General features: G+C 50.1%; 1 protein-coding gene across 2 annotated transcripts in view; it reads left to right on the top strand.

Annotated features, from left to right (window-relative positions):
* JPH2 (junctophilin 2) overlaps positions 1-13,091 on the top strand; it is a 64,677-nt gene that overhangs the window by 40,036 nt on the left and 11,550 nt on the right. For both annotated transcript variants that reach the window (XM_048819721.2, XM_048819722.2), the window contains exon 3: positions 3,370-3,488. In XM_048819721.2, the coding sequence (XP_048675678.1) occupies positions 3,370-3,488 (119 nt within the window). The remainder of the gene's footprint in view (positions 1-3,369; positions 3,489-13,091) is intronic.

Raw genomic sequence — 13,091 nt, 5'->3', positions numbered from 1 at the left:
ACCTTAGAGCGAAGCCCCACTATCATGTTAGCCAAAACTGCAATATACTAAAAGCAAACAGGCTGATGCTGATAGGGAGGTGACCCTCCATCCAATTTAGCCCCCAGAATGGCAAGTTAAGGTGGCTGCAAATAGGAATGTGCCTGCCTAATGTCTCCCAGTCTGGGAATGTTTCTTATTCTATCATATGTCTCTCCCTTGGACATTCTGCTACTGAACATCCCAATACCCCATTCTTCACAAACCCTGGGCTTTGGTTTAGCAGCCAGATACCACAACAAGGGCTGGATCTGTGCATCCCTTCCTGGCTATGGCAAGCATGTGCTCCCGCAAGTGGTCCCACTGGGCCAGAGTCTGTGCTCTGCTCTAGCCTCTTCATGCCACTCCACCAGCAGTAAACCCTGCAGACGGCCCCTGGGGATCACAGTATGTCAGAATGGCTCTACACTGCCTCTCTCACAGCCCCCAGCATGGAGGGTGCGTTGGGGGAGGAAAGGGGACATGGCCACAGCATGATGAGTATAAGTTAAGGTGGCCATGAGGCAGCTCTGACTTAAAACAAGGGCCAAGAGAAGTTCAGAAATGCAGGAGTTGCAATGGTGGCTTAAAGCCCCTCTGTCCCTGTGCTGGAGGAACAGAGGATCTGGCCCTTCCTCTTCAATGGGACTACAAGGGAGTGAGCGCTCACCAATGCGCACAAGGGTGGCCAGTTCTAGCCCTAAGCATGCAACTTCAATCACTTGATCAGTGGGACAGATAACGTCCTCAGACACTGTAGGGCAGGTTCTGAGATTCCCACCCTAATTTAGTAGCTAAAGCCTGGGCTTCTTTCTCTGGATTGCCCCCTCTTGGATCCAAGTGCGAGAGCGGCACTGTCAGTGTCTGTCAAGCTGCACTCCTTCCTGGAGCATTGCTTTGGAGAGTTAAAAGGAACACCTCTCGGCAAGGTGAAGGCTGCTTTCAGGCTCTGCGCTGAGCACTGGGAATCCACAGAGATTCCCCAGGCACAAAAAGCACATAAATATGCCACCAGCCCCTCCCCAGATTGTAGTGGAATTAATCACACTGATTATATGCTACCAAAAAAGGAGACACTTTCTCTGTTTACAGCTTCCCGTGATCTCCTGCATGCAGTCGAGGTTTAAAATTGCAGACTTCTGTCTCATCAGCTAGTGTCTCTGGATGTTTCAGGAGCTCTAACAATATTGGACAGAAAAACAAAAATTGTAGAAAACTATCCCAGACAGCTCAGCTTGCAAGCTAAGAAGGAAGATGATGAGTAAATGTTAGCAATAGGCTGACTCCTGTTTCCAACATAAAGGGAGATCATTCCAGATATAGGAATTCTGAAGTACAGGGGGGATGTGTATTATGGTCGTTTGCATGTTAAGAGTCAGAATGCCCTTCCAGTTCACAGGTATTTTACAGCATTGCTGAGCATGAAGATTTGGGAAATTGCTAGCCATTTAATTCTTTTCCATAATCTTTGTGACCAAGAAGAAGTTTCTCTCGCTTTTCACCGTAAAGAAACTTGGGGGGAAAATTTCAGCAGCCTCTTTTATTGCATCTGCAATATTTGCATGCGCCAACACCCTCCCCCCACACGCATATGTAAGTGGGTATTTGGTGCAAGAGAATTCATTCTGGTGTCCTGGCTAAATTGAAACTCGGGTCATTACATTCTATCTAAAATTCCCTTTGCAGTCTCTACGGAATACAGTATCTTTCCTCAGTTCCAGTTCTAAGATGTTGCTGTACCATTGTGTGCCATCATACAGCATCCGTGTTTCACCCCAAAGGGATCTGTGTATCAGTGTGGGGGAAAAGGATCACTGGATGTCACTTAACTAGCTCACAGATTATTGCAAGGCTGAATTAATAGTATTCGAGTTTACACGTGCAGATCGATAATCATACATCTAACTGTCCATATGCATACAAATGTGTGTGGTTTTGCATATGCACATTTACATATCCACAAATATGGATTGGCATGATTCTGGAAGCTGCTGAAAATCTGGTCGTGATGACAGTGTTAGGAAAACAAGTATTCTTAGCCTTGGATGGAACAGGGTGGCTTGTGTGTGCACAGAATTGGTCTCTTCTGTTTTGAAGGTTCAATTTCACTGTTGAAGTCAGTGTCATACTACACAGGGATCTTTGTTCCAAAGCTAGCTTAACTTCTCATGTAAAAATCATAGGAACCAAAATGCTAGGTATCTTAGCAATATCACACACAGACAGATAACTTAGTTACCCTTATGAAGCAAGCAGGAGACGTTTCTCTCCAGGACTCAAGAAGCCAAGGTATGCAAGAGGAGGCCACCGGTGGTTTTCATATTACAAGGGCAGCTCTGGAGGTTGGTATGGATAGGGGAATCTGCCTGGAAAACTGGACTCTTGTTTCTTTTATGGTCACTTAAGAGGCACTGAGGACAGAACTTGCCAAACTTTGCCCACTGTTGTATACTGGGATCTGCAGTTCCATAGGCCGCTCCTATGCAGGAAAGATGAAGCTGGCTGTGTAGCACACTTGAGACTTTTGACGCTGCACTTAGGCCATAATGTTGTTGTCATGTACATTGTATAAATGCCCAAACTGTGCAAGACACATATGAGGGCATGGTCCCTGCCCCAAGAACTTACAATTTTAAATACAAACAGACAAAAGGTGGGGGAAAGGAGTGTTCCTGGGTGTTCCCTGGCTATGGAAATGGAATCCTGCCCTACAAAATGCAAGGATGCCACATCTTGGAGGGAGCCTTTCCCTCCATGTCCCACTCCAGCAGGCGTGATTGGCTGGGGCACTCCTGCTGCAAGTCCCCAAGGTTGAATGTGTGGAAGCCATGCAATAGAGCTGTGCCATTTGTTAGCATAATTACTGGCTAATTAGGCACATTTGCAAGCACAGTTATCCTATTCTTGTGACCGTGAACACACACTATGCTCAAGCAGTTGTGCACCTAACTTATTTGCCAGTCTGTCCCTTTTTGCTTGGCTCTCCATAGGCTGTGGATTTTAATTTCCATTGGGTGGCTTCTGTTTGCTGGCTGGCGGGGTTAGCTTAGTGTAGTGCTAGTTTGCCACCTGTCGATGGCAATAATCATGTCTGTTTTTAACTACGTCATGGTGCCCAGGTCTATGGCAGTAGGGGTGGCAGTAAACATGCGAGGAAAATTACTAGTTGGCAGGTGGATAGGCTACACTTTTCACTGCTCCTTCAGCCCACTTGTCAAAGGGATTATTGGGAAATGAGGCGCCAGATTTTTAATTCTTCAGTGTTCTCTGTGTAGCCAATGCCATGTGCTTGGGCAATGCTGATCATAGCTTCGGAAGGTACTTAATGTCATGATGGTGTTCTCTTCACAGGACCTCCCATGCCAAAGCCAAGGCAGATGGAGCTGAGCAAGCAGCTCAGGCAGCTAACAATGAATCGAGCGTAGCCAGGACTATGGCCAGGGAACTATCTCCAGACTTCTATCAGCCAGGTAAGATGTGGGAGCAGCTTCTACTTAATCCTCAGCTGCTGTGCCCCAATCAGCAGGGAGCAAGAGGGTGCAAGAGGAACAGAGGGTGAGAAGGGCAGAGGAGTGTTTTGCGAGTTCCCAGTGGGTCAAACACAGTCCATTGGTACAATGTGGGTTGGCCAGTTTAGTCAGTGATACTGACCCAAGGCACTTTCCCAAAAGCTTTTTGCTCCCAGGTCAGCAAGGGCGAGAAATGACTTGGAGGAAAAGAAGCAAATAAATAATTAAATAAATTGGCGCTCGCACCCACCCTCCTCTATTCCCCCCTTTCTATAGGTCCAGCTGCAATGATTTGCCTGGGCCCCAGTTGTGTTCCCATGATCCCCTGCTTGTGAATCGGGGTTGTAGCAGATCATCATGTGCAGGCCTGCACTTTTGAAGAGCTTTACCTTGATTTTTGTTGGTCCAGCTTTGCCAGAGGAATACATAGTTTTATGTGTGTCCACACTGGACATGTGGCTTGTCAGGTTTAGCTAATTAATGCCTGTAAAATGCTGTGAGAAAGTTACTACTGCAAAATATTATTATTAGTTACTATTTAATTTCTTCCCACGGATGCTGATTATTCTGTTAGGAAAATACTTGGGAGGCTATTTCTTGAGATCCAGCATTAGGGAGTTCATAGATGTGATGTTTAGTACTAGAAGCTGATCATAAATGCCACAAACTTTCCCTAACTACAGCCCACTGGAAATGCATTCTTCTACGTTTTGTAAACCTGACTTTCTCAAGCGGGGGGGGGGGGGGGGGGGAATCTAGTGGCTAATGCAGACAACATGCAGTCCTAACTCTGACATCTTTCTCCTGACTTGTTTTGTTGCCTCAAGCAAGTCACTCCATCTCTCAGTACCTGAATTTACAAAGAGGCTCGGTGATTTGCCCAAGGTAATACAGGAAATCAGTAGCAGAGGTGGGAATAGAACTCAAGTGTCCAGACGCCCAATCCCCTTCATTAAACAGTAGGCTGTGATGTTTACTTCTCTTTTGATTTGAATATGTTATGGATTACAGTGATCTCTGGTATTAACATATGAAAACAGGACACACAGTAGGAAAGAAAAATTGCTCCTCTCCAACACAGAGAGAAATTCTGCTGGTTGAAGGAGAAAAATCCCCACAGATATTGGCCAAATTCCTTGCAGACTTCTGTTGTCCCTGGCTCTAATAGCTGAGATACATCATTCTGTGGGAGGACTTCCTGGGTACCCAAAGCATGAGCTGGCTTTAAGCTGGGAAGCACCATCACATGTTGGCATGTGTGTGAGCCAACATGTGACGACGCTTCAGTTAACAATAGCTCATTTGATCCCAGCATGAGACTGTCAGCTGTCGCTTGTGTTCCACAATTCACCCAGCACACACCAGGGTATTTATAGCATGCATGTAAGAGGAAATTGGAATTCCCAGTGGGGGGGGGGGGGGTTAAAGTATATATTTAGATTTTTTTTGCATCTGTGGTGGTTCCATAACGTAATTTGTGCAGCCTTTGCAAAATGGCCCCCCAGGCTGAAACAGCCTTTCATTCCTGTTTCAAGTCTCAGATGCTTGAATCATCTGAATGCCTTTTGAATTTAGAGTCACATCAGATTCTTGCATCTTCTACTATTTTGTTAGCATTCCTGTTTTCCTTCTTTTACTCTCTTTTTAATGCAAACTATGTTTTATTGAGAGAGTGGAGGACAGAAAAGTAAAATGATACAACAATACCAAGAAAACATGCATCTGTAAACAAAACTGTAATGGCCTGAATCTTCATTTACACTCAAATCCCTTTATACCACTTTGCCAGTCTAAAAGGGCGTAAACGTAGCGTAACTGAGAATCTGGCCCCCTAGCAATCAAATTCCAACCAAGTGTTGTACAAATGGAATTCCTTCATGTCAATCTTTCTTATGTCAGGATGTTCCTCTCTCTTTTACTGAATTTTATTTTAAGTACGTGATTTTTAAATAACCGCAACAACGTTTATCTGCAGACTTGAGTTTATGGGGATCAAATAAAGACCCAGAAATCACATGTACACAAAAGAGAAAATAAATGTCATTTATTCTCTTTTGTATGGTTTCAACCCATGGCAGTAACTCCCATGATTTCTCATCACGTGACACATCAGTCATTTCTATTCACAGTGCTGTCTCCTCCAGATTCAGGCCACGACTGGTTGCACACATCTGGCAGCGTAATGTCTCATCACAGATGCGTCCTTCTCCCTCTGTTATGGGTGCAAAGTAGAGCTGGGTAAAATTTTTTGGATGAAACATTTTGGCAACAGCAAAAGTTTCACAAATTCATATCGGTTTTGTCAGTTTGGTTCAGATGCAAAAAAATCTGAAAAAGTCGAAACACTTTATGACAACTTTTTCAAAATGATATGTTTTGATTTTTTGGAGTCAAAATGACTTTTTATTCCAACATTTCTGTCTTATTTTTTAAAAAATGCAAAAAGGTACAAACACTGCTCAGATTTGAAACCAAGTGTTTCATTTTGGGTCAACCAAAATATTTCTTTCAAGTCAAAATGATTTTTTTTTTTTTTTTTTTTTACTTTTTGCTTCACTGAAAACTCCAAAAATTTCATTTTTGGCTAGGCTTGAAACAATTTTTGTCCTGATTTTTCGGAACTGCTAGTGAACTGAAAAGTCCATTATTTGCCCAGCTCTTGTGAGAGGAGTCCTGGACTTACACAGCTAAGTTCCCAAGGGTATGTCTTCACTGCACAGTTAGCCTGGGGGACTGGAACGCAAGTCTCAGCACCCAGACTAGCCTAGCCTGGCTGTTAGTATCCCCACAGCAAAGCTACACCTATGTTACTGTGTCCTCACTGGTTCTGCACTTGACCATGCATCCCTGGGGGCATATCCCGTGGTTCTTCTTTGGGTGCTTGCTCATGTCGATTCCATTCTAGGAGTGTGCATGCCCATGTCTGTGGCCTTTGGAGATTTTTGCCTTAGCAGTACCTGTAGGACCGGCTGTAGTGCCCTCTAGAATGCCACACTCATGCCATGGTTATCAGGCATTGCCTGCCTGCACCCTCTCAGTTCCTTCTTACCACCCAGGGAGGTCAGCTGGAGCACCTCACTTGCTCGTCAAGAGCTAGTGGTTTCTCCGATTGGACTTCATGCCTTTGGGTCTTTGTTCGATTGTAGTTAGTGTTAAGTAATTGTTAAGTGCATAGTAGGTCCCAGCGGGGACTTCGCCCCAAGCGGGGCATGCCCTGAGCTCCCAGGTTTAAGCCCTGCTCGGAGTGTGGCAGGCCTATGCCTGTGAGTGACTCCCCTCCCCCCCGACAGCTGCCTTAAGTGCTTGGGGGAATCACACATCAAGGAGCATTGCCGGATCTGTAAGAACTTTCTACCTCGCACCCAGAAGGAGAGGGACATTCGCTCATCTGATGGAGTCCGCTCTCTGCCCAGCTTCTGAGCCCTCTGCACAGGCTACACTGAGTACTTCGGCCTCTGTATGCAGTGCGCCACCAGCGCCCAGCTCCTCTCAGCACCGTTCACCGTCGCCGGTGCCGAAGAAGAAGGCAAGGAAGCGCCCGCCAGTGCCAAGCAAGAAGGCCCAGAGGTCATCCAGTAGAGAGACCAGGCCTGTCTGCCAACCTTCTCTGGAGCAGCACAAGCATGCCTCTGTGGCTGGGGCTCTTAGCCCTCTTAAGGGTCCATCACTGCCTCTGGTGAGCAGTATGGGACCCACCATCCTGCCGGCACCGTCATCATCCCAAACCCAGGCACAGAGAGAGCACAGGTTTCCACCTGCTCATATGGCATCTCCGGTGCCACAGGACCAGGCTAAGGCTCCCCGAGAATGCAAGCCAGCTGTTAAGTCCCCTCCAGGGGCAGGGGAGCGCGCCGTAGGTCACTGGACAAGCAATCCCGTGGCAGGTCGTAACTGCACCGCCAATCGCCCAAACTCTCCCCCCCGGGTGCCGAGACATTCTTCCACAGTCCAGGGCTCCCCATATTATGACCGACATGTTCACCCTCTTGCCGATCCGTGTCTAGACGTTGGTCTTGGTCACTGGCACCGTGGGACCACTCCCCCTCATGTTACCTATGTCCGCAGCACTGTTCTCCCCAACACCAGTTCTCCCCAGTATAGCCATCAGTCACTTACACCTGGTCAGTGCTCACCGGTAGCCACAACCAGCAAGCAGACTCAGGAGTTGACGGCTCCTCCCTGGTCACTGGAGAGTGGTTCCTCTGGTGCGGAGGCCCAGTTCAGCCCATTGCCTCGGTCTCCGCGATGGTGATTGGGCACCAGAAAATGTTCTGCCATCCCCGGCACCACAGTGGCAGCAAGGCCAGTGGCCAACATAGTGGCCGTATTGGGGAGCATGGGGAGTTCTGGTGATGACAATGCCCCCTTCACAGCACGCATCAGTGGAGCAAAGATTGACGGCCCACTGGTGGAGGTGGGGGCCGGAGGTGGAGGATCCGGTGCCCACCCCCAAACCTCCCTCTCCAGTGGCTGCCGAGCCCTCAGCGCCTCCACCGGTGGCCAGGGCCTCCTTGTCTTCTCCGGACGAGGAGGTCGTGGGACCTTCCAGGGCCAGGCCCCCAGATGACTTTAAACAACACCAAGCCCTTCTGAGGTGGTGGCTGAGAACTTGGGGCTGGAAGTGCAGGAGATGGTGGAGCAGGAGGACACCCTTTTCAATGTCTTCTCAGCCGCTATGTCTGCCCGGATTGCCCTATCTGTACATGATGGGGTCCTCAAGATTGCTAAGGCTCTGTGGCAGACCCCATCCTCTATCCCACCCACCTCGAAACGGGCTGAGAAAAAGTACTTTGTGCCAGCCAAAGATTTAGAGTAGTTGTATACCCACCCTCCCCAGGCCTCACTGGTGGTGTCAGTGGCCAACGAGAAGGACAAGCAGGTCCCCACCCCCTCTATCCCCAAGAACAAAGAAGCCAAGAAACTTGATTTTCTATTTGGCAGAAAAATTTATTCAACAGACAGCTTACAATTCCGGGTGGAGAACCATCAGGGCCTGCCGGGCCGATACAATTTTAACGTTAGAGACAGCTTCCAGAAGTTCCAGGACTCCCTTCCTCAGGGTCAGGCTCAGGAGTTTGGTAGCCTGGTAGAGGAAGGGACTGCTGTAGCCAGATGCTCCCTGCATATGGCATGGGATGCGGCAGACTTGGCAGCAAGGGTTGTCGCATTGGTGGTGGGTATGCAATGCAGCTCCTGGTTCCAAACGGCAGGCCTTTCCCAGGAGATGCAGGCATCAATTCAGGACCTCCCCTTTGATGGAGTTGGGCTCTTCTCTGATCAAATGGACACCAGGCTACGTGGGTTGAAGGACATTAAGGCTACCCTTCGCTCATTGGGCATGCAAGGAGAAGGGACACTGGGTTTAGCCATCGCCACCCTTCCTCCTCTCACTCGCTAGCCCAGCCCGGACCTGCTAAGCACCCGGGGGGCCAAAAGCGATGGTTTTGAGGGTGTGCTCGAGAGCAACGCCACAATCAGCTGGCTGGATCCTGCCCATCCTTTCCTCAACCACCTTTCTCCCTACCACTCGGCCTGGTCGCAGGTTACCTCATTCTTACCAGATCTTTCCGTACCCCGATGACTGGCTCATCAAGGGCAGGTCTCTGGGACAGGTGCAGAGAATCCTCAATCTGGTGCGCTCCACCTGCAGCAACCTGGGCCTGTTGATAAAAACAGAAAAGTCCTTGTTAACACTGGTCCAGCACATAGAGTTTATCAGAGTGGATCTCGATTCCACGCGAGCCAGGGCCTTCCTTCTGGAAACACGCTTTCAGGCCATGGTGGATATCATTTCCCACGTGAGGAGACATCTGATCACCACGGCCCACACTTGCCTGTGTCTGATGGGCCACATGGCAGTGTGCATGTACATGGTCAGGCACGCCTGGCTTCATCTGCGACCCCTGCAAACATGGCTAGCAACGGTCTACGTTCCCAGCAGGCACCCCCTAGACTGAGCGGTCACTGTGCTGGACTGTGCCCTCTCGCTCTTGAACTGGTGGCTAGACCCCAAATCAGTGCTGCGGGGGAGGGTGGGGGGGAAGGTGTTCCCTTTATGTCCCCATCACTGTTGCTCATCCTGGTCTCAGACGTGTCAAATCTGGGCTGGGGAGCCCACCTGGGCAAGCTCAGCACCCAGGGTCACTGGATGCAGCATGACTTAGCTCTTCATATCAACGTCAGGGAGGTCAAGGCGGTGTGCCTGGCCTCTCAGGTGTTTTTGACCCACCTGAAAGGCAAGGTGGTGCAGGTTCTCACGGACAACACGTCCACGATGTATTACATCAACAGGCAGGGCGGAGCCAGGTCCTCGGCCCTGTGTCAAGAGGAGCTCAGCCTCTGGGACCTTTGTGTGCAGAACGCCATCCACCTGGTGGCCGCTCATTTATCTGGAACCAGGAACATCCTGGCAGATCACCTCAGCAGGACCTTCTCCTCTCACCACAAGTGGTCACCCCATCCGGAGGTGGTCAACCTGATCTTCCAACGGTGGGGTACTCCCCAGGTGGAGCTGTTTGTGTCCAGGCAGAACAGCAAGTGCCATGTGTTCTGCTTCCTATACGGTGGGGACAAGGGTTCCCTGTTGGACACCTTCCTGATCCCATGGTGGGGAGCATGGATGTATGCCTTTCTGCCAGTGCTGCTTATCCACAGAGTCCTGCTAAAGGTGAAGCAAGACAGAGTGTGCGTCATTCTCATTGCCCCGGAGTGGCCTCACCAACACTGGCTCAGCATGCTGCTGAGTCTTTCGGTGGCCAACCCGCTGCAGTCACCTCTCTGTCCGATCTGCGATCCCAGAACCACGGCAATCTGCTGCACCCGAACCTGGCGTGGCTACACCTGATGGCGTGACTGCTCTGTGGCTAAGCAAGGACGAGCAAGAGTGCTTCGTGGCAGTCCAACAGGTCCTGCTGGGCAACAGAAAGCCTTCTACCAGGGCGGCCTATGTGGCCAAGTGGAAGCACTTTGCATGTTGGACCTTGGACAAGCGCGTTTGTCCTGAGGAGGCCCTGTTGCAGGACATCCTGGACTGTCTGCTGCATCTAAAGCTCCAGGGCTTCTTGCTGTCTTCAGTCAGGGTGCACCTAACAGCCATTTCTGCGTTCCATCCTCTGCTTCAGGGCAGATCTGTCTTTGCCCATCCCATGACAGCGCAATTCCTGAAAGGTCTAGAGCGCCTGTACCCACACGTCCAAGACCCGGTTCCCCTTGCGACCTGAATCTGGTGCTCTTGAAGCTCATGGGCCCTCCTTTTTAACCCCGAGCTTCCTGCTCCTTCCTGCTCCTTTCCTGGAAGGTGTCCTTCTTGGTCACTATAACGTCGGCATGGTGGGTGTCTGAGATCAGGGCGCTCATGTCAGAGCCACCTTATACGGTCTTCTACAAGGACAAGGTCCAGCTGCACCTGCATCCGGCTTTTCTGCCCAAGGTTGTTTCCCAGATCCACATGGGCCAGGACATTTACTTACCGGTCCTCTGTCCAAAGCCTCACACGTCGGACGAGGGGTGCAGGTTGCATACGCTGGATGTCAGATGGGTGCTGGCCTTCTACATCGATAGAATGCAGCTGTTCCACAAGTCAAAGCAGTTGTTCGTTGCTGTCGCGGACAGGATGAAGGGCTGCCTGGTGTCAGCCCAGAGAATTTAATCTTGGATCACGGCGTGCATCTGCCAGTGCTACGAGCTGGCGAAAGTGCCCCCGCCAGCGGTTGTGATGGCTCATTCCACTAGAGCACAGGCATCTTCGGAGGCCTTCCTGGCACAGGTGCCAATCCAGGAGATCTGTCGGGCCGCCACCTGGTCGTCGGTCCATACGTTCGCGTCGCACTACACGCTGACCCAGCGGGCGCTAGACGACGCCGGCTTTGGCAGCGCTGTACTGCAAGCTGCACAATGGTGAACTCCGAGCCCCCCTCCATTGATCCTGCTTGTGAATCACCTAGAATGGAATTGACATAAGCAAGCACTCGAAGGGAAAAAGCCGATTACCTGCCTTTCGTAACTGTTGTTCTTTGAGATGTGTTGCTCATGCCCGTTCCATTACCCGCCCTCCTGCCCCTTGGTCGGAGTTGTCGGCAAGAAGGAGCTGAGAGGGCGCAGGGCCGGCAGCACCTGATATACTGCGGCGTGAGCGCGGCGCTCTAGAGGGTGCAGCAGCCGGCCTTACGGGTACCGCTAAGGCAGAAATCTCTGATGCCCATGCGCGTGGGGTGCGCACACCTAGAATGGAACGGACATGAGCAACACATCTCGAAGGACAACTGTTACGAAAGGCAGGTAACCTTTTTTCCTTTGTGCTGAGAGGCTCTAGGAGTCATTCCCAGTTAATTGTGTCAACTGTGTGAGAACTTGTCTGTCCCCTGGGTGGAATCGTGGGAAGGCATTGGAGGACTGTCATTACTTGAGTGGTTTTGCCTGCATCCTCGCTACAAAGTGAGCAGTTTCCAGTTTGAGTGAAGCACCCAGGTTCTAACCCACACGCTCAGCTGGGCCAACCAGCCCAGACTTAAAGCACCTCCAAATGCAGGTCAGAGGTTTATTTGTGTGGACAGTTGGAGGGGAGGGGGTTGGGCTAAAACCCAGATAGGGGCCTTGGTAACTGTGCAGTAAAGACATACCCCGGGAGGGCTGTCCCTCTTTTGTGGTTGCCACTCAAGTAGTTAGAAATACCAAGGGTTCATATTTGCACCTGCAGTTCATTTAGACGGGTGCAAAAATAGTGCCTACGTTGCCAGTGCTAATCGCACCCGCCCTTTAGTAAGCATTCTGCACACTGTCCCAGCCAGTATCACAGTGTAACAAACAGGGGCAAAAATCCTGCAGAGAAAGGGCCTCACTGAAATGTTGCACTTAGAGGCAGGCGACAAGGCACAGGCTGAACAAACGCCGGAGACTGAGAGAGGTGGGGAGTGACGGCATGTTTGTGAGATTGATTTTTCTTGTGTGAATTATTCAGAGGGAGAAGACGGCACCAGCTGACAGGCAAGGAACCCAAGGCGGGCGGGGAGGGTGCTGGGCGCTATTTTGAGGAGACTGAACAACTGGTGAAATGGCCTCCAAATAATCTAGTTGCAGCCAGAAATAAATGGCCCTGAATGGGTCTCTTCATGATTGACAGGAGCGTGCAGGCAGGGCAGGGTGGCTAAAATAAATCCTATACCTCTCCCCTGCCCCCACCTTTGGTAGGAGTCACCCTAGACAGGCCAGTGTTAGCAGCATACTGCTCACGCCGTTGATTTTTTAGCGGGAGTAGATCATCAAAGTCCAACTTCCAGGCCAGGCGCAAAACCTCAGTTAATACTTGGGGGAGGGGAGAAAAAGAGATTGAACGGCTACATAGTCCACTGTAGGGAGACTTACAGGCCCTGTTCCCTTTGTAGCACATACTCGGCTACATTCATCTGTGTTCCCCAGAAGCTCTCAGGTTCAGCAGAACCATACAGGGGATGCTGTTTCCAAAGACAGTTGTAGGTGGCATGGCTTGAACAGGAGCCAAAAGCATAATTCAGAGCAAATGTTTAATGTGTGATGCCTCGGTCTGTTCCCAGACTGCACTTTAAGATT

This window comes from Caretta caretta, chromosome 13 (genome assembly GCF_965140235.1).
Source record: "Caretta caretta isolate rCarCar2 chromosome 13, rCarCar1.hap1, whole genome shotgun sequence".
Lineage (NCBI taxonomy): Eukaryota > Metazoa > Chordata > Testudines > Cheloniidae > Caretta > Caretta caretta.
Note: the sequence above shows the minus strand (reverse complement) of the source record. Positions and strands in the feature narration are given on the sequence as shown.